This window comes from Homarus americanus, unplaced genomic scaffold, assembly GCF_018991925.1.
Source record: "Homarus americanus isolate GMGI-L3 unplaced genomic scaffold, GMGI_Hamer_2.0 scaffold52512, whole genome shotgun sequence".
In the NCBI taxonomy this organism is placed as follows: domain Eukaryota; kingdom Metazoa; phylum Arthropoda; class Malacostraca; order Decapoda; family Nephropidae; genus Homarus; species Homarus americanus.
The window spans coordinates 16,294,971-16,320,869 of NW_024735442.1; the positions used below are offsets into that span (position 1 = coordinate 16,294,971).

The 25,899-nt window shown below is 37.5% G+C and overlaps 1 protein-coding gene across 1 annotated transcript; it reads left to right on the forward strand.

The window, feature by feature from the left end:
• The first annotated feature begins 6,611 nt into the window (after positions 1–6,611).
• On the forward strand, positions 6,612–22,817 carry LOC121871075 (peroxisomal N(1)-acetyl-spermine/spermidine oxidase-like). Its single transcript, XM_042373195.1, has 5 exons — positions 6,612–6,811; positions 9,027–9,196; positions 12,273–13,246; positions 15,254–15,374; positions 17,471–22,817. The coding sequence occupies exons 1-5, from the start codon at positions 6,613–6,615 to the stop codon at positions 17,654–17,656; spliced, it is 1,650 nt and encodes a 549-aa protein (XP_042229129.1). The 5' UTR covers position 6,612; the 3' UTR covers positions 17,657–22,817.
• Positions 22,818–25,899: the final 3,082 nt, after the last annotated feature.

The following is a 25,899-nucleotide window of genomic DNA, read 5'->3' on the forward strand; positions in this document are numbered from 1 at the left end:
TTAACGAAGGTACAGCATATGATGTTAATTGCCTATTAGCAAAGCAGTTTTGGAACAATTTATGGGTATTTCTTGGCCTCTGGAACTAAATTTATTATTTCCATTTAAATCAATTAAACTATAATTGTCAATTTGATAATTCACAATATTTTCTGGTACTTAACCCATGAATTATCGAGATGCCATTGTATTCCACTTATACTTATTAGATTACTGTACTGTACTATATGTGAAGACTACCATTATTTGTGTCTCTTTTGTATACTGTACAGTTGTCTTCAATATACTTTAACTTGACTCATGAATTTATAATGACTTTGGTATTTAAAAAAAAAATGTTGGAAATAGGTAAGAATCTAGAGGTTGTGAGAAATTCACTCATGCATGCACAGTTTGCCAGAGTGATTGACCAGAGCAGTTTGCAGGGTGTGAAATTGAGAGTCCATTATGATGTGAAGTATAAAAAATGCTCTTATATGTGATAAGGAGTTATGCAACTGAATGTCACAATGTTATCACTATAAAGAAAGTACATTTTTGTGTTCAATGAGTTCTAAGTAAACGATAAAGTTGATCGAAGGGTCTAACTATAATTAATGCTCAATGTAGGACTCGTCTGTTAATTGGTTTATAATTTAGTGTTATTACTTTGATCCTATTATTATCTGTACACAACAAATTTAATGTACACTGTTATACTAAAGCTTTGTGTATTTTTTTTTAATTTATGCAAATAAAGGAAATTTCTTCTCATTTTAATAAGAAAATGAGTGGTAGTTCAGTATGTTTAACAAAGATCCTTTGATTGTTTCCAGTGCTACTTTGCTTTCCTTTTTAAATAAGTCATTTAAAATGGAACTTCTTGCTACAGCCTTGCTCAATTAATTAATGTTTTGAACCTATACTGAAATTACTGACAAGGTAATTTTCTACATTACTGTAGTCTTTGCCAACTCTTTTTTTTTAATGTCTGTTTTGCTGACTAGTGAACAACTTGGTTGTATGTACTGTATTAGACATTATAAGGGCAAATCATATCAACCAGTTTGGTTGTTTTTCCCAGAATGTTGCCAGTTTGGATTCCTCCACCAGGGTGCCAAGCTAGTTTTGCTAATTTGATGGTTATAATGTAGTGTTATTGATTGGCACTGGTACAATCAACCAGGTTTTTCCTGGATGATAAATGTATCATGACTTGCACATTGATAGCAAAGCCAAAAAATGAAACAACTGACCAGGAGGAAATGGAGATGTGGAAGGGATAGTAGTCTTGTCTTCCACACCAGAACGGTAAAAATGGGGAATTCTTAGAGGGTACTAGCAAAGATTCATGGGAACCTTGACTGTCATGTTTGGCAGTCAATGAATTGTATAATTTGCAGGAACTATTCTCTGCTTATCCTCCTTAAGACATTTTACTCATAGACCCTGCTATACCAACAAGCTCCTCCATGATCCAAGCAAATGAGAAATGAGCAGGACCTGAGGGCTCCTCCGCATGCTTCCTGAGAGCACATGGCTGTACACAATGGGGTTTCACATCATCCATGCACGTGGTAGGACAGAGAAGTTTCCACAATGTTTGGAGTCCTTTATCATGGAAAAAAAAAGAAATAAACAAAAGCCCCACAAGAAAGGAAGGAACTGCCACAAATCTGTCATCTTGAGTAAAACAAAAGCCACCGAAACTAACTCAAGAATACAGTATAGCAAGTTTGGCAAGTTACATGAGTATTTGCATCATTTTGATACAAAGTAGCTTACAAATTAGGGAACAATGTTGCATCACCTGTTCACCAATCAGTATGGATATGATGCTCACCATCACTTTGTTTATCCCATTCTTACATGTTTCACCTTGTGATCAAAGTCAAGTACTCTCTGTGTTTACTGAAAAGTGTTTTTGCACCTTTTATGAAACCCTTAATCATGAGTGGAAAGTATATTGCAAGTGCCCTGGCCAAGAATTCCCATCAAGCGAACATATTAGACATGAATATGGATGTTATTAGGCATATGAAGCAGGGTGAACATGCAATGGACATTAGGTAGGTCATATTTTGAGTATGACATTTATCACAGTCAGAACCATAGAGTATTATAGTGAAAAATTAAAGTTTTGTGCACAGTAACTGCATTACATAGTACAAAGGGTAAACTCTGTAATGGAAAATTTGGAACAGCTACTAACCATTTGGATGGAAGACCAAAATCAGTAAAAATATATCAATGACTTTGTCCCTGATTCAAGAGAAGACTTAAGTCAGTTGCTTCTCCCCTGTAGTTCCTCGACCACCCACACCACTCCCATTCGGACAAGCCCTACATTTTGAAGAGTAGCGTACAGCAAATCGTCAATCTACAGTTCTGCAGGTATTTGCATTATTTTGATTGGCCTTTTTTTTTTTTTTACAAATTAAAGAACAATTTTCTATTCAAGTCATGCCTGGTCGTAATATTAGCTTATCCTAACCTAACATACTGTACCAAACCAATATGCCAAGATTCCTAATACTTGTAATCCTGCAATCCATATACTGTACTGTTATTATAATTTTTTGGCTAGTAATCTATGCAGTAACGTAAAATTCATTGTGCCAAAATTTACTAAAGTACTATTATGTGAACTTTTACTATAGCTAAGGTCAATTTCTTTAATGTTCAGTAAGTGTCCTGAATTAAGTACATGATAATTATTCTATGCAGAGTTAATACCCTGTAATAATGATATTATTATTATTATTATTGTTCCCAACAACTGACTCTAGAATTTTATCTTTGCAATCAATAGTTCAAACAAGATTTCTTCAACGACGTTTCCTTAGCATGTGACCTATATTATTATCATTATTACTAGCCATTTAATTAAAATAATACTCGGTTGATCTCTTTAATACTACGGTAACACCTTTAAACTCATTTAAAGTCATATAAGCTCCGCATTTAAACTCATTCATGAAACTTTATTTACCGTACATGTTCTGTTATGATAAAAGAAAATAGAACTTTTAAGTTGCGAGGACTTCTCTACCTTTTTATTATGATATAACATTAGTAATTGTTTTATTTTAGTGTACTTTTTGTATCCTTTTTTAACACATTATTTGTTGCAGGTGTATTCATAGGTAGATTGTGCTTAAGATCATCTGTTAAGAGTGTGATGAATTTACAAACAATCCTGCATCATAAGCATGAAAATTAGAACAACTACGTGGACTGGTCAGCTGTTGAGTCAATCTTAACGAGAGTCAACAGTACTATTTTATACTAAATGAATATTAGATGGATTCATCAGGAAATTTATAACGAGTTTTCACGAGCTAAATCCAAGAGGCGTGTGATTAACTGATACGTTGAACTACTGTAAGCTCAGGGAAGGAGAGAGCCTGACCCGCAGACAGGGAACCTGCCACAATCACCCCGGTCAGTCTCCTATGGAAGAATAAGTCAATTGCACCCAATAGTCTATGCAAATCATTAGAGTTAGTGCTCGATCAGTTTTGACTTAGTTTATCCCTTATGTACAGTTCAAGAAATTGGAAGCATTAATCAACTGCTAGTTCATGGATCAATAATACCGCTATATCCTGTCTTGTTATCTGGCATAAATTAGCCGTGTGCATTTTCATTTACTTTTAAATGACCAACTTTGAAGAATTTGAATAAACACAACGGTAAACTCTTGCGAAAGTTACCAATTTCTATGCATGTTTTGCCATGTTTTGACATCAGCTGTGAAATATTGAATGGAATCGTAAGCGACCAAACCAGACAATATTACCAAAGACAGCTAGTACTGCTAACTCCAGTAATGTAGGAGTGTCATTTGTAGCACTTCTCGCTCATTGCAGTGCATATTATAGCCGAATACTATACAGGAAAATTAAAGAAATTATATTACTTGTAGATTTTAAAGATTTAAGCTCAGTATAAAAATTAATATCTAGTGGCTCAAGTGTGTGGAGCTGAAAGCTCTTGTGGGGTTCGGGTTGTTTGGTTCACACTCAGGATGGGATGGAGAAAGGAAACTCACTATGTGCTCTCTGTATACATATTGTATTGGATGTACAGTGCAGCTTGGTGCTGGGAAGTGGCAGCGTGGTTACAAACGTGATGTAGAGAGAGCTGGTTGGTGAGGATGCTCAGAGGAGGACCAGCTTGTGGGTCACCATGCTCGCCGGCGGGAGCGAGGGCCGCCAGGTAGGAGGAGGAGGTGTTGCTTGCTGGTTGGTGTAGGTAGAAAAGAGAGCTAGGTCACCACGAGGTCAGGTCTTATATAGCGGAGGTAGGCGTGGCTTAATAGTTGACCTCCGTGATGTATGGCGGCGCTGGTTGACCTAGACCACGAGGCATACACTGGGGAATTCGCGGGGTCGGCTTCTCAGCGACAAGCGTTTGTAGGGGAGGAATCCACTACAATACTCCCCCTTCCCTCCAGGCGATGTAGGAGACTTGTTGCTTGCAGGGTTGCATTGCACATGTGAGGAAGAACGGGCTGTGCATGCCACATGTGAGACATAACGGCGAGGGCGTGGATGAGCCGGCCGCTAGTGGAGACAACTTTGTCTAGATACACGAGATCTGTGGGAGGAGAGAGGGAGAAGGAGGGTTGTGGAGGCGATGAATGTTGTGCTTCCCTCGCGGCAGGTACAGAGTCCTCAGATGCGCCTGCTGGGGTGTGTGGGTCTGGGTCAGGAGCAGGGGCTGCGTCAGGAAGAGGGTCTATGACAGCAGCAGGATCCACGACAGCAGCAGGGTGCAGGACAGTAGCAGGGAGTACCTGAGGGGAAAAAAAAAGGGTGTGTGGGGCCGCACTCAGGAGCATGGGCCGCGTCGGGAGCAGGGACTGCCAGGCAGGAGCGGAGGGTCCGCGTCAGGAGGAGGGTCAGGACAGTGGCAGGGGGCGGTGTCTGAGGCAGGACGGGTGTGTTGGGGTCGGTAGGACATGGTGCTTGGGGCAGGAAGAGGAGCTGGTGTACCACTACAATCTCACACTGTTATCCCCACCAGACTGGACTTATTTGACCAAGTACAGAATTATACTTTTGGATCCAGTGCACGCCTTGTATTTGCCAACTGTGCGTAACATAGATCACATGCACGTAGGCCGTGGAGTAGACAGTTTCCTGTGTGCCGAGAAAGTGCAGGTAAATGACAATATGGTAAAAAATAAGAAATGACCAAAGATAGCTGCCAAAGCTGTCAGGTACTTATTTCCAGGAGGGTCCTTTGCTTAAGCTTACGCTTGGTCTCCAATCAGTAATGTATATCTACAGGAGTGTTAGTGAAAGTTTATTTGATAGAATTCAACATGCAAAATAACACTATACCAAGTAGAACTGCGGTAGTAATCCGCCAGCCTTGGATAGTCCAAGCGAAATGTAATGATTACATTTCGCTTGGACTATCCAAGGCTGGCGGATTACTACCGCAGGTCTACTTGGTATAGCGTGTAACAAGGGTAGTAATACACTATTCCAACAAATATAAAAATTATAAGAGATTGAACTCTGTGTGCAGTTCTACACTCTGTCTTCTCATGCTATTCAGTTTTCTAAGTTCAAAGTTAAAGAGGCTGAAATGCTCGTAATTACGGCTGTAATGTGAAAACAATTGAGCAATTGGATCACCTGAAGAATCGTGATCCCAGAGTGTCCACTTGAAGAATCATAACCCCAGGTTGTCCCACTTGAAGAATCTTCAACCCCAGCCCGCTCGATGTGAAAAATCATCACTTCAGCCCGCTCCAGCTGAAGAATCATCACGGCTGAATATAAAATACTTTACTCAATATTTCAAAATACACGACTCGTATTACAATGGATAGGTTAGGTTAGGTTATGCCTGAAGATTAACCACCGTGGAGGGCCCTGACCCTACTGAAGAATGGTCAGTCACCTCAGGCTTTACCATCTGAAGACTCGTCACCCCCGGTTGTCCTGTAGTGGATTTCTCCCCTACAAACGCTGTTTGTCGCTGAGTAGCCGATCCCGCGAATTCCCCAGTGTATGCCTCGTGGTCTGGGTCAACCAGCGCCGCCATACATCACGGAGGTCAACTACTAAGCCACGCCTACCTCCGCTATTTAAGACCTGACCTCGTGGTGCCCTCCCTCTTCTAGCTACAGCCGCAGCAAGCTACACCACCACCTCCGCCGCTGCCTGGCGGTCCTCGCTCCCGCCGGCGAGCATGGCGACCCACGAGCTGTCCTCTGAGTATCCTCACCAACCAGCTCTCTCTACATCACGCTTGTAACCACGCTGCCACTAACCAGTACCAAGCTGCATTGTACATCCAATACAACATGTATACAGAGAGCACATTGTGAGTTTCCTTTCTCCATCCCATCCTGAGTGTGAACACAAACATCCCATACTCCACAGTCCCACCCGAAGAATTATCACCCTGTCAAAATCTGGGGTGACGATTCTTCAGGTGATCCGAGTAATTAATACTGCAGAATGTAAATTGTACAATACATATTTATGAATACGCCTATCAAGGATTTCCGGAGGAGTGATGAAACTGATGATCCGCTACAGTTAGCAGTAGGGAGGCGGCACTGCGAGAATCTGGGCGCTGGCAACACTGTCTCAGTCAAGAAATGTAAACATGTCGGAGGTGAAGGCAGACGACACAGGCGGGGACGGCAATAACCCTGATAATGTACGCACCTGCAGAACTGTCATTATCGGTGCAGGCATGGCAGGATTATCGGCGGCCAACCACTTGTTAAAAAACAACATAAACGATTTTGTGATCATTGAAGGAAGAAACAGAGTTGGAGGAAGGATTATCGCCATTACTATAGGTAAAAAATCACAGAAATCAAGTATTGTTTGGTGTGTATTATGTTAAGTGGGTAAAGGTGTAGATAACGGCTAACACCATAAGTTGTTTGTTAATTTTCTTTATTTTTGCTGTACTTATTGTTTTGATGATTTTAAGTATGTTAAAAGAAACGACAACTTTCTATTATGATTTTAAGTATTTTTGGTAAAGGTGTAGAATAGGGTGACTACCAGAAGGAATTGTCTGAATTGGTTGACAAATTTCTACACACTAATATCATGATAATAAACACAAAAATGGAAACGACAATGCATATAACCTAATAGAACCTGACCTAACATAGCCAACCTATGGGTTTGTTAGGTCAGGTTCTATTAGGTTCTATGCATTGTCAATTCCATTTATGTGTTTAATATCATGATATTGGTATTACTGTATTGCGTTTTCACACCACACATTCCTACCACTAATCTATTACCATATTCGAGTAAGACGTCTAATTCTAAGATAATTTTCATCTAATATATTAACGTCGCAAATGTATAATAACGTAGATAGGGTATCCAAAATTTTCTCTATTTTCTTCCATTAATCTAATGCCATTATCGCCTACCTCACCTCCCACACTGCGTGTCTCTTTCATAAATCATCACGCTCATGTGTTCCCGTACACATCACGTGGCCAATCAAAAGCATTTTTTTTTTGCAACCCATTAAAATGATTTTTTATTTAAGTCGCGGTATTTTTGGCCCAATCAAGTTCGATTTTTATTTTGGGTCTCGAATCAACGTCAGCAACCTGTAAGAATCTCAGAATCCAACGACGAACAAGAACCAGGCCAATAAGGTAAGAAATAGGTGATTCCATCATATGGTGAGAGTCAGTTAGGTTAGGTTTGGTTTGGTTTGGTTTGGTTTGTTTTTCTAGTGTTTTTTGGTGTATTTTTTATTCGCTTAGCCATTATTTTTTTCGAAAAACGTCCCACGAAAAAAAGTCGATTAAAGAAAAACTGCCAATTTCCGACAGAAATGAAGGTCATATTCGGTCAAAACACACAAATACACTATAAAAATATATTTTTGACTTTCTAACAGAGTGTGGTGCGCTTATGCAAATTTACCATGATATTAAACACAATTCCTTCTGGTGGTCACCCTCTTCTACACCTTTACCGTATTTTTATTAATTTTTTGTACTTTATCCCGCTTCACAAGCAACAAGAAATCTTAGTTTCTTTCCTTAATATCCATAAAAATGTTGGAGTAATTGCATATTTCCTATTTTTTTTTTTTTTGGTATTAGTCTTAATGAGTTACATGCCTTAACATGCCACTGTGTTACCTCATGAAATTGACAAAAAGTGCATGAGCAATAAGTTTTGTATAATATCACTTTTACACTTTTTTATGTCATGTTTGCAGAGAGGACTCTAAAATCGGTATTATTTCAGTTTCGGTCATCCAGGGGAAACTTAGGAATTAGGTTAGGTTAGGTAAGATAAGATATCCAAAGTTTGTTATTCCAATGTTTTCCTATGTTTTTTGAATGATTTGGACCTTCATATATGTTGGAAATCACATAGTTTGGGTGATATTATTTTAGTTTTGATCATCCTGGGAATGTTAGGAACTTAATCCCCATTAGAAAGGTTGGGTCTGGTGGGTGAAGCCCTCCCAATTTGGTTAGATATAGTTCCTGGGTTTTGTGGCTAGGTTAGGTTGGTCAGGGTGAGTTAGGTTACATTAGGTTAGGTTGCATATGTAAATAGTGACATCTCCATTAGCTGGAACAATTAGTGCAGAGCACCTTTGGGCATGAGAGATTTCCAGGTGACAAGACGTCCCTTTCAAAGCTGGAAAAATTTCCCCATCCCCAGAATTTTACGGAATTTTCTGGGCGACGGAAAATTTTTCTTGGAAGTTCCAGAAATTGTGCATTACAGTACATCACCTCTCAAACCTGGAAAGAAATCCCCCATCCCTGGAATTTTTCTGGGTACTGGGAAATTTTTCTCAGAATTTTCCAGAAATTTCCAGCTTTGGGAACGATTTTCCCCCAAAAAATGTCAATCCCGGTTATCGGAGAGTTCCGGTTAAGAGGGATTCCGGCTAATGGAGATATTACTACAGGGATGACTGAAACTAAAATTTTATTCTAAAATCTGCCTGCCATGTCAGAAGTGGCTATATACTGGACTGTCCTGGAGTTAATTATTTTTTGTTATATGCTATAGATGGACGGAGAATGGAACTAGGTGCCAATTGGATACATGGTATATTGGGCAATCCTATCTATGAGCTGGCCTCCTCACATGGACTTGTCAACATCATCCAAGAAAACAAGCCACACAATGTTGTTGCCACACTTCCAGATGGTAAAAGGGTGCCATTCCATATATTGCAGGTAAAATCTTATTGTAATGCTTTTATGATTTGTGATACAGGGCATTTGTATTTTCTCAGAAATCTTTTGAATGTATTGAGGTGCTGGTTAATTACCCTAAGTCTGCTTTATTGGAACATAATAAAATGGGGCAGATGTTTTCATGTACCCTGTATGAGTGTTTTTCACAATCCAGACCATACCCATGTCATAACAGAACTTCCACATCTGCCTTTACTTCTCAGTTTATTATTCTTTTTGTTTTTCAGCCCAAACAATAACTGTCAGACTCTTTCTGTTGTTGCCTTCAAGCATTCTGATTAGATTTCTAAAGGTCATCCATGGAAACTCATATTTTTTGGTTTACATTTGTTGAAGGTTAAAGTCAAGGTCTTGTACTAATGAGATTAAAGTGTCATTGTAACACTTAGACTGTACTTCAGTGCCAAATCTTTGAAAGATATTACTGCAACTAAATAATGCATCAGTTGTAGGGGTTGACAAGGTGAATGTGTGTGTCAAGTATAATCTCTCCTCGACTTACGATGGGGTTCCGTCCCGACGACCAGGTCGTAAGTCGAATTGGGCGTAAGTCGAAAAGGCGAAAATAATACATAGAAATTCTAAAATGGGTGTCTTTTTTCTTCTCAGCACCACGAGTACTCTCACTTTTACGCTTGCTAGCCATTTTAAAGGGAATTCACAAACAAAAATTTTGTCAGTACACAACGCGATCACTAACGTCGGGACTCGAAAATACGTACCAGTAATGTGAAAAATATTTTATACGACCATGGCCGTCGGATTTCCGGGTTGTCGTAAGTCGAAGAGAGACTATACAGTGTAAATGTTGCACTGGTACAGACTCTTGAAACTGGATCTTAGAAAACCAGAGATTCCTAGGGTGAGGTTAAGTTTTCTTCCTTGTTGGTAGCCATCTGTTGCTTTAGGCCAGCCAGTAGGCTATGTTGTATTTTGTTTACACACACTCACACAAATTCAGCTGAATGTATTGGGCCATTTTTTCAATCAGACAATAATTAATTATGAACTCCTCTACTCACAAAGTTTCATGACTTGCAAAAAGCAACTGGGACATAAACGACCCCAGCAAACTCACATTTAGAATTGATAGGGAATTGTTTAGGCTATTATAGTGTGCCAGATACCTATGAAGGTTAAACTACAGTAGACCCTTGATGTACAGTAATGCAAGAGTAAGACCGAGAATTGTCGCATTATGTCATTATGTGTTTCAGTAGGAAATATAGAGTATGGGATTGCAGCCTCAAAATATTGTATTCACCAAAAAATTCCGTAAAGACACCTTTTCCTCACTTCACCACTAATTCCATCATTTAAATTTTTTTTTTTTAACATATTACAGTATAACTCACCATGAGTGAACAATTGCTTCCTGGACTAGCAGTTGTTTAGACTCAAGGTGAATGATGGAGCAGTAGAACTTTGTCAGTGTGATCTGCATTGATACTACTGGTCAGTGGTAGCAGATGACACATTCGGCTGTCATTTTCTGTGGTATTGAGGGTGGGAGAAACATTAAAAACATATGATGGTCTTGCACTAAAGATAACAGCCTCAAGTTAAACAAGCCACGAATACAGAAAATTGTAAGAGCTAGCTTCTTTTGAGTAAGAGTTCTGAAGTGTTGTACAGTAATAACTTGCTAGAGGATGTTGTGACAGCAAGAGTTGTGAACTGTTGTAATAACTTGCTAAAGAATGTTGTAACAGTAGGAGTTGTAAACTCTTGGAATTACCAGCCAAAAAATATTAAGACAGCACTGAGTGTGAGTTCCTTTAAGGTCAGACTTGATCAACATTGGCACTTGTTCAGGTACAGTCAGTAAAAAAAGGTTTTTCACCCCTGGTCTGATGGCCTTCAAAATGGTCATTGTGACTGACATTTGGTAATGGTGCAGTACTGTATTTCTGATTGTGTGAAACATTGTGTAACAAATATATTACTGTATCCTGTATGTCATATAGTATAGTTAAAATAGAGAAATTAACCATAATATATAGAAGACCTTGACGAAAAAGACATTATTTTGTTATTATATACTGAATATACTGTACAGTACTACATTGTATTACCCAAATAACAAATGTTTTCTGCTATAAGAAGCGAGTTGTCGTATAGAATTCTGTGTATCATGAGATGAAGTGAGGTTTCTTTTACCCCTCAGTCTTTTGGCTTATATTTGATCTAAAGTTACAGTATTGGATGAAACATAAGACATCATCCAAGAGGAAGAACACTATAAATTACTATATTTTGTAAGTTTTATAAGTTGTGCTATGAAACGAACTTAGAAAACCTCTTTATTATACAGTAACCACATGATAAGAAATCATGCTCATTGCTTTAGCTATTCGTATTATGTGAAACCCAGTGTGCTCACTGACACAATTAAAACACCTTATAGAAAACAGAAGATAAAGAGTAACTGGCAACTCAATGTATGGACTGCAGGTGTAGATACAGGGAACCTTTCGTGCTGTCTGTACATTCTAGAGCCTATTCATGCCCAGCATTTCTGACATGTTGATATTTTTTGTTCAGTATTTTTGTTTTGTACAAACAATAAATTCAAAATGTTTTGTTCAAAGTGAAATGAAGTATTGGATCACACTATTTCAACCCTTCCAGTGTGAGTACTGTAATTAATGCAGTACAGTATTTGGAGATTTTTCCTACTTTTTGTTTTTCCTGGAAGCTTCTGTTTCGGTGAGGTTGGTCACAGGTCAGGGTTCCAAGATTTAGGGCCATTAACCAACTCTAAGTTATAACCTTCAGAAAATGTATCTGTTATCAGCTGTAGACTGGGCAGGCAATGTAAAATATGTACAGTTTTATGTAAATATGTTTGAATAGAATTTTTACAGACATAAGTAGACCTTCTATTATATTAGTACCCTGTATATGTTTCTGCCTAAGTATAATATGAACAAAGGAAATGGCGGATTTAAATTGTTTAACCTTGTTACTTTCACCATCAGAATAGTCTGGAAGATAATTCTTGCTGAGTACAGTTTAAGGATTATTGCTTTACTTCTATGTTTCCTCTTTTCAGGAGATATATGATGCATACTTCTGGTTCTTCAAACGGTGTGAGGAATATTTTCTATGCAAGTATCTTCCTCCAGATGGTGTTAAAAGTGTAGGAGCTCACCTCAAATTAGAGATGTCCATATATCTTGAGCAGTTCTCTGGACACGAGAGACACATCAGAAACCTCATATTTAACTACCTCCTGAACCGTGAAACTTGTATAAGTGGATGTGATTCGATGGAAGAAATTGATCTCATGGAAATTGGTAGTTACACAGAGCTCCCAGGAGGTAACATAATATTGCCAGGGGGTTACAGCAGTATTCTTGGCCCTCTTACTAAAGACATCCCAGATGAAAAATTCTTGAAAGGACACCCGGTTACATCAATCAGATGGAGAGCTGGATTGGAGGGATTTAACACCACAGATTCAGGGCTGGGAGAAGATATCACAAACAAAACCTTACTAAATTCTGACATTCACCTTCCTGGCTGTAGGAGTGGACATGCCTCTGTAGCTACATCCCCATCAAAGAAGGTTCGACCTAAGGTGGAAGTGATTTGTAAAAATGGCAAAAAGTTTTATGCTGAGCATGTAATTTGTACTATTCCATTAGGAGTGTTAAAGGAAAGTGGAAAGACGCTATTTGACCCACCGCTTCCAGACTACAAGGTTGATTCTATTAACAGATTATGCTTTGGTGTAGTGGACAAAATATATTTAGAATATGAACGGCCATTTTTGAACCCTGGTTTATCAGAAGTGCTGTGTTTGTGGGATCCAATAGACCTTAAGGAACCAGTGAGTGAGCGATGGTTTAAGAAGATTTACTCTTTTACCAAAGTGTCTGAAACACTTCTCTTAGCATGGATCTCTGGAGAGGAAGCCAAATATATGGAAACTCTCGCATTTGATGTCGTCTCTGAGAAATGTACTGAAATCCTTCGTCAGTTTTTGAATGATCCTTTCATACCCAAACCAAAGAGATGTATCAAGTAAGTTAATTTTGGTTATAATGGAGAGGATTGTTGATGTCTCCAAAAATACCAAGAAGTTGTCTCTTGTATGCCAATTTTTATTTATGTAGAAGATTGCATACTGTGTGTATATACAGTATATATATATATATATATATATATATATATATATATATATATATATATATATATATATATATATATATATATATATATATATATATATATATATATATATATATATATACAGGTTGACTATATATACAGGTTGACAACCCTTTATCCGAAATTCCAAAAACCGAAAGTTTTTTTTGTGGGCAAACTTTTTTTTTTTTTATATAAACAGGGATTAGCCCACCCGGGCATAGATCACTGACCCACATCGGGGCCTGGGGGCGAAAATGTAATAGTAATAATAATTATAATAATTATTCATAGTAAATAAAAATTGTAATAAAAAATACACCAAAATAAAATAATAATGATAACAATAATAATAATAATAATAATAATAAAATATAATAATACAATTAATAATAATAATAACAATAATACTGTAATAATAAAATAATAATAATAATAAAGAAATAAAAGAATGAAAAAAAGATCAAAAGTAAGAAACACGACCTAGACCTATGAATTGTTATTATTATTATAATTTTTATTATATTTTCGCCACCCAGGCCCCAATGTGGGTCAGTGACTTGTGCCCGGGTAGGCCAAAAAACAAAACAAAAAACAATAATAATAATAATTAAACATTCTGAAAACCGAAAAATTCCGAAATGCCTCTGGCCCCAAGGATTTCGGATAAGGGATTGTCAACCTGTATATATATATGCAAGTAAATTACTGTAGGTGCGCGTGATATATATTTATTTATTTCATTTTTTTTTGCCTGTAGAAGAATGAATTAGTATGGAGCATGGTAGAAAAAAGTACAAGACGACATTGGGAATTTTACTCTGAGGAAGACTAAGGTTGAAACATGTATCAAGAGTAAAATTCCCAGTGTCATCTTGTGTTTCCTTTGCTATCATACTCCCATCTGTCCAGATGAATCATATACAATGAATTAGTACATGAAGAAGAAATTCTCCTATTTCTGGGGTATCTTCAATCTTCTCTTCACTACTGTACAGTACAGTACATTGAATTTGTAGGACTGCTTTATGTTTCACAGATCTGGCTAATGTATCCTATCAGCTCTGAAGAGTGTGTGTGTGTGTTTGTGTGTGTGTGTGTGTTTGTGTGTGTGTGTTTGTGTGTGTGTGTGTGTTTGTGTGTGTGTGTTTGTGTGTGTGTGTGTTTGTGTGTTTGGGTGTGTGTGTTTGTGTGTGTGTGTGTGTGTGTTTGTGTGTGTGTATGTTTGTGTGTGTGTGTGTGTGTGTGAAACACCTCTATTTCACTGGTGGATCATCTTCTGATTGATCACTCCAATATCTGATAATCCATGCATTTTCTGATTGATTGTTCTAACATCTACTGATCACCCACACATCTGCTGGTTAATCTTTATAACACATGAACTTGCTCACATCTTCTGATCAACCCAACATCAACCAACTGATCTTCCTCATGTTTTCTGACCATCCCAACCTTTACCTATTGTCTCAGTATTTGATCATCATAAAATCTGTCTACAGTACTTGTAGTATGCCCTATATGATTAAGAGAAATTCCTCAAAAATTAAATGCTGTTTCAAGGAGTACTGAGCATTGAGCAAGGTACATTATAGGGGATTTGTGCATCTAATTATCTTGTATCTGGCTGAATATTTTTCCATTATGTGGCTGCATAATAAGATCTGAAATCCAGTACAGTACACCCCTATTAATTTGTTCATGTCTTTTCTTTGTTTGTGCCCTGTACACGTACTGTACTTTAGAGTTTCATTTTTGTGATATTGAGCTGCAGTTCACAGTAACAGAAGCTTCAGAAAAATTTCTTATTCCTTACTTTATTCTCTTGATGGCTAAACAGTCATCTCCTTAGAAATTTATTCAGAGACTTTGTTATTGTAGCACAACCTGGTGGTCACAACCTTTCACTCGAGGGTCGTACTCGGCTCTAGGAATTGGAGCGTCACAGGTGGACATAACCAACATCTCCCACCCACTATACATGCAGCCCACCTGCAGCAAGGTAAGAAGGACTGCATCACTTTATTTCTCAGTTTTATGCTCTAAGAAACACTGAAGATATTTGGCACTGTGGCATTGTTTTAATTTATTTTGTTACTCTGGGTAAGTCTTAGAAAATTTACCTTAATATATTGATTTACATATTGCAAAAGTATTGTTTGATTTTTTGATGATTCTGGTAAGCTATTTAGACATTAACCTTGAAGGTAACAAGACCTTTGAATGTTTTATGGTCTTCAGGCTTTGTGGATAACTCATGATACACTGTTTTAATATGGCTTTACATTCATTGCCACTTGAGTTGAGACCACTGGGTCTAAAACAGATACCGAGACCCTTAGAAGTCAAGACTGAGACCAATTGCAATTTTAGCATTTATTTATACAGTATGCCTGTATATAAGGAGAGTTTTTGGATAGTCTTTTTGTAAAAAATAGCCTGTTAGTAATATAATGTTGATACCTGTTAAGTCTTATTTTCTTATTCATTATACATTACTTAAAATTGTGCAGTGAAAAAAAAAAATTAACCTCACAATTGAGAAAAATACTTCTTATATTGACTTTTGGTATAGTACAGGTACACCCCGATTTTTAATTTATTTGCGATATTATTTTGCTTGAACGATGGTGATATATTAAGATCACCTCCCTATACAGGCATACAATAAAAAAATTTGCATGAGTGATAGTCATTGTCTGGCCAACGCTGAATATGGACTGCTTATCCCTGTGCACTTGTCAGCTGCGGTCTACCCATGTGTTGCCACATGGTCAACTGATGCTTTGTTCTATGGTGATCGCATCTTACAGTGAGAAGACATTACTCTGTTTTGGTGACTGTGAAGCGATTTTTGCTATGTTTTTTTGTGACTGTAAAGTGCTTTGCCTCTGTTGTTGTGAACATGATGTGAGCAGTGTCGGCTACAATAACGTAATCATTGTTCGCACTGTTTTTGCGGCAAGTCTTTTTGCTCTGTTTTTATGACTGTGAAGTGAGCAGTGTAACTTTGAAAATGTCTGGGAAGGCCAAGACACCCAGGAAAACTGTGTCTCTGGAGGAGAAGCTTGACATTGGGAAGTGGCATGGGACTGACTCCCCAGAGGCTGTGTGGGAGTCAGAGTGATGCCTCCACTCCACCTTCAAGAGTCCCCTTAGCTTCAAAGGGGACATATGATGATGACCAGACTTGTTCTTAATGATGTGGTGAGTGTTGTTTAATAGTGTTTTTATTTAGTATATTATTAGTGGAGGAATTGATTTTATTTTTTGTAATACTGTACATGTGGATGTCTGACTGGCTGGGAACTTATCCCATTGAACCCCATATTATAATGATCCTGATTTATGATAATGTGTTTCAAACTTGTGATGGGTTTTTCAAGAACATAACCCCATTGTAAATAGGGGAATACCTACTGCACTTCTGAAACAAATACATGTACTGTACTGTCCTGGATATTTTGATATTCGGATAAAATTCCTTGTCACCAGTCACAAAATGAAGTGTAGATTGTCATTGTTCAGTCCATTTTGACCTTTTGAATGTTTGTTTATGGATGTAAGCATGCATAAATTGCTGCCTTCTCATGCAAGTGTGGATGCTGACCTAGAAACAAACATTTATAGAAATTGAAAATATTCTCGCATAGGAACATGACCCCTCTTATTCCACTAATTTTTATGGGGAAAACTCTCCACAATTTGTTGTTTCATTAATCATTCCTATTTTTTAGGACGTAACCCTGACAAATAACAGTTCACTGACTGTAACAATGTCTGACATGTATCCGGCCATATTAGTGCAATTCCTCAGGATTATACCTGGTGTTGTTTTTTGTGTGGGGGGTAGCCAACCCGGGCTATTCTTGTATGTTTTGAGAAAATAATTCTTAGTAATACACAACCTGTATGATTCTAGTGTTTGCCCTTCAATTTATTTGTACTTTGTGGTTTGTTTCTTCTTTTTCCCTGATAGTAGAAAGAGCAAATTAATGAAGGACTAGTATAGAGTTTAGAAGAGACTGTTGTTTATTGATACAATATTTGGCATTTCCAGTAAGATACTCGATAAATATAATTGTTTTTTATTCACAGCCAGCAGTATTGTTTGCTGGTGAACACTGCCACCCAAGCTTCTATTCAACGGTCCATGGAGCTTACCTCTCTGGTCGAGATGCAGCACAGGTACTGTGTATGCCTGACACTCCTCCTGAGGTGGTTCTGGATGTTGAAGGCACAGCAGATTTGTCTTCTTGGCTAGAGGGAATTTCACTTACTTAATTCAACAATTAATTGTGTGATTTTGTCAGAGTAGAAGTATTATATAAATTAAACTATGTACTGTACTGCAATACTCAATACTACTTGGTTTTCAAGAATTTTAACTTTAATAGGAATAAGAAACAGGTTACAGTAATGATGTAAATTTTTTTTTTATATATACTGGCTGTTTTACGTTTTTTTTTGCAAAATAACTTACAAACAGGCTAACCAAAGTTAAAAAAAAACAAAGAACAGGACCACTTAACTGTGTATCAATCTATACGAGCCATCCTAACCTAACCTCACCTCTCACTTAACCTAATCATAAGGTTAGGTTAGTTTAGGTTGTCTGTTTGTAAGTTATTTCACAAAATATGCCGGGAATTTTACAAAATACCCAATTTCGCAAAAAAAGACTAACATATACACTAGTATGGTGTTCTTCTTCCTGTGTGTTTTTATTAAATTTGAACTTTAGACACATCATTATAAGTTGAAGAACCAGTTTCTAAACAAGTAAGAAACTAATTACTGTATTAACCTCCACAAAACTGACCATTTAACAGGCTGGGAAATTCACAACTAAGGACAAGATGGTTAAAAACAGAAGAGGTACACAGCACAATGTGATGAAAAGGGTATATTGTGCCAGTCAAAGATTAGTGTTTGATGACTGTGGGTGCCTCATCATTGTGAAACTCAAAGCCTGATTTTTTGCTGAAATTGTGGTCATGCAAAATAGTTAAGCAATACTCAAGGGATCATTTCAAGACTTAAGGGAATCAGTAAATGTTGATTATTTTTTAGTAAAATAATTTTTTTTAATAATACTCTTTTAAACTTCTCGTGAGTACATAGAATGTAGTATGTGAATATAGCCAACCATGGGCCTATAATACAGTACATGGGAGTGCTATATACTGTGAGTGTTGTGTGGCATGAAAAAGAGAATTAGTAAAACACTGAATGATCTTATGGTTAAGGTAAATAAAATGTAGGTAATTTCTAGTGCAGGTTATACTGTACGAAATACAATTAAAGCAGGGACTCATTATATTAGAAAAATGAAAGCCACAAGAATCTGTGTTATATTTTTTTCTACAGTGTCCTCTTGTTCATATTGGAGCAGGTCCAGTTACATGTTCATCTGGATCATTAATAGGATTAAATAAACAATACTGTACATTGACAACTTTGTGAGCAGATGCAAATGCTCCTTTAGATCATTTAAGCTACTGAGGTAAATGAAAATTAAACCAGACAGTGACAGTGACAAAGACAGGTCCAATGGTGGTGATAATAGCTCTTTGCTTTCTTTGGAGACAACTGAGCTATTGTTATACAAAATGGACTTTGTCACTACTTATTGCAAAAAACAATGACTAAACCCAAACCATTATTTTCTTTGATGCTTCTCGGTGTATCTGCTCCCAGTCTCAGTTTGCTGACCTGCATTCATAGGTTGCTGGTGTGTCCATAGTGAAGCTAGTTTTCAGCATATCCATTGAAAATTATCACAAAATTTTCCCTCATGGAGAGGCACAAACTTCCCTCAAAAGTTTGGGATCTTTTCATTGATTTCTGCTCACACTCTTCTTAGGTTTATTACTATTTGGTTTGTATCTACAGGTAATTTGGTTGAACTAAACTTCATTCATAAGTTCTTTATACACATTTGGTCTTGTTAAACTCTGGTTTTGAAATGGAGCTTTTCAACATTGTTACTTTTATAGATAGAAAATAGTTTAGTAACATTTATATAATCCTTTTCCATTTAAGAACAAATGTTTTTTGGGGGTCGTCATGCTGTTGGCCACCCAACTGTCTTTGTGTGTGTGTGTGCGCGTGCGTGCGTGTTTTCATTTATCAATTTTCCTGTTGATTATCTATCCATTAATCTTCATTTTTCCTGACTGACAGAGGCAACTAGACTATTTACCAGAATGCAAGTTCTTTTTACTTAGTTGATGAACCCTATTGATTTTGAACTTTTTGTCTGAATTTAGATAAAATATTTTTGCACAATGGCTAAAGTTCTATTGAGTGCAGTCTAATTAAATTTTAGAAGTAAAGTACAGTACTTCATATAGAGTTGATAAACACTGTTGATTTTGGTTTTGTTGTAACATCATTGCATCATTACTGAAAACAGATGTTAATCTTGGAACATTCGATTAAGCCCTTGAGTTTTAGAAGAAGTGCATTCTGTATCACGTTCATGCCGACTGTTTGAGGATATATTAATGCAGCTGGTTTTCTACTCGTCTCTGTATATTCTTCCAGATGACAGACTAAATGAATGAGTTACACAAACCACCACTAAATCTTACTGTAACATTTAGACAATGTTTTTAGGAATTAACTACAATATCATTTCACATGATTATATACAGTACATCCCAATGGACAGTTATTGAACCCTTCAGGTATGTTGGTCACACTGTAATATTGCATGGATTAGTTTACATAACCATCACCAAAGGTATGTAAAACTGTTCCCTGAAACAATCTCCAGGTGAAGAACCAAAAGGTGTTGAGATATTTGGATTTGCAGTAGATTGAAGTCATTTACCTACAGGAAGGGGTTGTGAGTCAGACTCGTAAATTTTGTTATATCCTAGATATCCGTAATAGCATACGTGAATTTGTTTGTACAGTAAACCCTTGAATTTTCACAATATACGGTATATACCGTATTTGTGATTTGTAATTAAGTGCCAAGTGATCCAACAATTTTACTTTTGGGACATTAAGGCAGGGAGTCCTCTTCTGGAACTTCTTGATTAAATTTGCTGAATCATCAACTATATATTTCTGGTCAAAAGTAGATGACATCTTAAAAGACAAGGTTTTATAGTAAAATGCTGGAAAGTTGGAAGACCTCAACACTTCACACACAAATTGGTAATTCTTTTTTCTTTGAAATTATAATAATTAATGGCTGCCAGGGTGTGACTGATCATGACATGTCCCAGCAGCTTGAGGGAAGTATTACAAACACTAGTTGGCAGAGTTTCCTCCCTCTTACTGATGACATGGGTCACAAACTTATGAGGTTAGTGGTTGGAAGTCGAGTCTCATAGATATTATGTCTACAATAATGTCTCATGATGGTTTAAATCTTCAGCTTAAGAGTTGCAATCATTCAGGGGATGATTATCTATAGTAATTTATTTCATTATTTTAAAAGCAGTTTCTAAATTTGATTATCAACCTCTCAGTTTTTATTTTTTTATTCTTAATTGGATACTACCAATGTATGTGAAGTTAACAAAAATGAGGTTGTGTAATGCATAATATTTTGAGTGTTCCCACAGCCTCTATACTGTAGTTTGCTGTTTACATATGTTGGTGGGATTATCTAATCTTGTTGGTGATCATAGTTTTCTTGTGGAGTGATGGCACATTCAGGGAACTCCTCTTCTTAATCTTATGTTATTTTTTTCTGAGGCTGAAAGGGGAAAAATGCTCTCTTCTTATTCATTGGTTTTTGAAACAGGTAGTGAAACGACAGGCACTTGAGAGGGGAATGCACCCATTTTTCTTCACATTGCTGAGCATTATCAGTATAGAGTATTATTATACAGTACAGTTTGTTTATGCAGTAATTATTATTGGTCCAGTTGAACCTGAGCTTGACAGTTAGACACCACTGTGATCATGATGGAATCATTATAGAAAAAAAATAGTGCCTCATACTTGTCACTTCCATTTCCTGGTGAGTGTGAAAATTAACTCAAGCAGAGAAGAACTAGAAATAGAAAAAAAGCTAAGTATTACTCCATTTAAAATATTAAGGAAGCAGCTTTGCATAAATCATGACACATAATGGTGGCAGTGAATCTAAGCAATGGTTACAATTCTGTTGATGGAGCTCTAAATGCAAGTATTTCATAGTTTTATGGCTCTTTCATTTGAGGTGTAGCAAAATTTTAATTGCAGCCAACAATATCATGTTACCTATGTCACTTTATAATCTGATTATGAAGACTAAGGATATTCTTTTTAGTGTCTTTTCAATAGTTATTATACATTTTGATTGTGCTCATATCTCATAGTGTAAGTAAACAGAATTGATGTTTACCACATATTTGACATTTTGTAAAGCCAAACTCAAAGAGCTAAGCACTGACAATGAATATATTGTATAGTTCACGTAGAAAAGACAGTTTACACAATAAGATTGTTTAGGTGTGTTTATTGCCTTACAATGATTAATATTTGGGTAGCGGTACTCCTACAAAGACAGTCATCACTACTGCTCTCTCATCTTAGTAACAGTTGGGTGCTGTTAGGATTTTGTAATGTATTTCTAGTGGCATCTGCTATGTACATTATTCATTTGGGAGGTCTTGTAAGTACGTAATGTGAACTATGACACATAAAACAAGATTAATGAGATTATACACAAACTTTCAGGTCAAATGGGTCTTATTGTTTATCATATTTAGTTTTAAGTTCTGCCTGAGTTATTTGTATGTGACCTATGGGGGAAATTGGATGTTAGTGGTACAGTAGAATACAAGAGTTAGTTGATATGTGATATGATTGTGCAGTGCTATAATTTATTTTGGTGATAGGATACTCGACTTAGTTTCCACTAGCCTAAAAGTACAGGTTTTAAGTTTTATGGAAGCTTTGATCTGGAGTAAGGGTCAGGAGCTTTCTCTATCCCTTTCACTAAGTATCATGTTTGTATATGAAAACATATTTAATAGGGTTGTACATGCAGAGTCATTTTCATTAATGTTATTGCTGGCCATATGTGTTTAAAACTTACAGCAGGGTGGTACATTCAGTCTTCTTAACTCATTCTGGTAGCTATATACACATCTTCAAAACTGCAGAGGAAATACGATGGTATTTTTTGGAAAAACTGCTGAAGAATTATATATGTTAGTTTGTTTCACACAAGTCATACAACATGCACTAAAAAATTAATGGGTGAAGGGAATGAGAGTAGATATACCATATATACAACGATATAAATTTAAAGGTTGTAGAATTGTTGAATTTCTAATGATAGATAGAAAAAAGGCAAACAAATAATTTAGGTACACTGTACAGTCAACCCTCGCTTTACGCGGTCCCACATTCCGCGTTTCCACGTTAACGCGGTGCCCTGCCAGAACCTAACGTGCTCACATTACGCGGTGCGTGAGCCCCATTACGCGGAGAGTGTCCGGCGCGACGCTATTTTTAGATTCGCCCCACCCGCCTGCCTGCCTGTGCTCTCGCCTCTCCCTCCTCCTCCCTCCCTCCCTCCTCCCTCCGCCTGGGCAAGCCGCGCAGTAAGGTTGCACAGTGTGTGTCTTTGTTGCGTTATCACTGACGTCATGTGACGTATCGGACTGTGATTGGCCATGCATCCCTACCCCCCTCTGCTGCTAGCTGTGATTGGCTTAAAGTATTATGACGTGTCCACCCTGGGGAGGGAGGGAGGGAGGGAGGAAAAACGATGCTTGACCTAGCCGCGCCAGTTTCATCCCTCCACGCCAGAACGTGTATCCATTGTTCTGTAAAATGGCTTCCGCCGGACCACCGCCCCCAGAGAGAAACCTTTCCTTACCTGGACCCAGCGGCACTAAGCCAAAGAAGACACGACGTTCCTTAAGCTACGAGGTGAAGTATACCATCATCCAAGAGTTGGAGAAAGGAACAAGGCAGGTTGATTTGGCGCGCCAGCATGGTGTGAATGAATCTACGATTCGAACAATAAAGAAGGATGCAGCCAAGATAAAGGAGCACATGAAGATCACAAAGTCTACAGGTGCTTCTATGATCAAGTATTTTCACAACCAGGTGCTTCTCAAGACAGAAAAATTACTTGTGAGGTACTTGGTGCATCAGGCGCGACGGAACATGGCGGTCGACACGCGCTCTGTTAAGGAGTACGCACGTGAACTGTACATTGCAGTGGCAAGAAAGATGGGAATTACAGAGCCCAAACCCTTTAATGCTTCCTCTGGGTGGTTTACAGAGGTTTAAGATCCGGAACAAGATCACCAATATAAACATTGGTGGTGAAGAAGCAAGTGCTGACCGTGCTGCGGCTAGGGAATTTCCTCCGTTTTTACGTGAGATTATGGAGGAAGGACAGTACAGTGACGACCAGGTGTTTAACATGGACGAATCTGGTCTTTTCTGGAAAAAGCTACCTTCCAAGTCCTTCGTTGTAAAGAATGCCAGCAAGATTCGGGGCCGGAAGATGCAGAAGGAATGCATCACCGTCCTGTTTACCACCAATGCCTCCGGTACCTGTAAGCTCAAGTTATCGGTGATCCACACAGCACGCAAGCCGCATGCCTACAAAACCATGGACATGACCAAACTAAATGTCCACTGGCTGACCGCACGTAAGGCGTGGATGTTCTCTACACTGTCCCTCTCCTGGTTTGATGACTAGTATTTCATTAATGAATTGTCTATCAGTCAACTCAATGATATGAATGGTTCAGAAACACAATATTCATGGACTATTCATAATAAAATATTAAAGATCCCAAGGTCGGAGCAAAGAACCTATTACAGTACTGTACTGTGTGTGCAGCCACATCCTCATCACTGCAGATTGGGAGCAGACAAGTTCTAGCATTGTTTTCTAAAGAATGCACTGCCACAAACAAAGCATTATAAAAGTAGTGAGTAGCAGTTAGAATACCTTTGAAATATAGCTCCACTATAGGTTTTGCTAATTTACCACAGAAGGAGTAGCACTACAGTTTTCACCGCGAAATACTTCATGCACCTTCAAGGGGTGCAGGCATCCCTGGTTCAATAAACCTGCCATAGGACAATGTAGGGAATTTGGGAGGAGTTTTATTTAAAAAAATTGTTAAAAGTGAATGCAATGTACTGTATGGTCATGTGGAGGTATTTTGTGTTCTATGGGGTTATGTAGAAGTATTTTATATTCAGTAAGGTCATGTAGAGGTATTTTATGTTCTGTAGTCATGTGGAGGTATTTTACATTATGTGTGGTTAGGTTAAGATATTTTAAACTATTGTACAGTATACTGTATGTGTTCTTGTGCAAGTATTTAAGTTTGATGATGTAAAGGTTGCACAGTCTTAATAAACAAGGAAAATTTTTTAGAAAGTAGGGAGATGGAAAATGAAGCTTTGAAAGGAACTGGAAGGGGAGAACTAATAGTACTCTGAAAATTGTAATACAAGGGAAAAACACAGTAGTCTCTCCTCGACATACTCGACTTATGACAACTCGGACATGTGACGGCCATGGTCGTATAAAATATTTTTCACTTTACGTATTTTCGAGTCCCGACGTTAGTGATCGCGCTGTGTACTGAAAAATTTTTCGTTTGTAATTCCCTTTAAAATTGCTGGCAAGCATAAAAGTGAGAGTTCTCGTGGTGCTGAGAAGAAAAAGAGACACCCATTTTAGAATTTCTATGTATCATTTTCGCCTTTTCGACTTACGATCAATTCGACTTACGACCTGGTCGTCGGGACGGAACCCCCGCCGTAAGTCGAGGAGAGACTGTACTGTACATGTATATGTGTTTGCAAGTATGGCAGAGTAAATCATCTTTCATTAATAGATGGTGATAAAACTTTGATCTTTAAAAGTGTTGTTGAATGAGAAACTGTGGAGATGGGGAGTAAATACTGTAACATGAAGTGAGGATGGTAGAATACTGTACTGTACCTGTGCGTAGAATATAGGACATATCTGTAGAGTGAAGGCTGAAATTGTTCGATGACATTTACACATGGAAGAGATGGTTAAGAGATGTAGTGAAGGCAAGAAGACTGAGTATTAGAGAAAGTTTGAGGTACTGTACAGCTTGTAGGTTACGAGCTCATAGGAGTGTATAAGTTTGGTTAGACAAGAATGTATGAAAAGGTAAGGTATTTGCTACCCTGCTGTATAATGAAAGAATACACATGGGATACAATTGTATGTTGTTTTAAATATTGCAATTTCCATTTATCATATAATAACAGAAGTGTAAATATCACAATGTTAAATGTATGTACATTACTAAATAGAGTTATGATTATTTTTTCCTGTTGGTGATGATTAGGTACTGTAATATGTTGTTAGTGGTGTCATTTGAATGTGATCTAGTCAGATTTGTCAAATTATGTTTATTTTTCCAACTTTTGACCCACTAAACAGTTTTAACTTCACTGTAAATATGCTTCCACAATTTATTACTGTATTAGAATATAATCAAGTCAGTGAAATACTTTTAGGAGATTTAGTCACTTTTTTCACAAATGAATGTGAGAGGTAA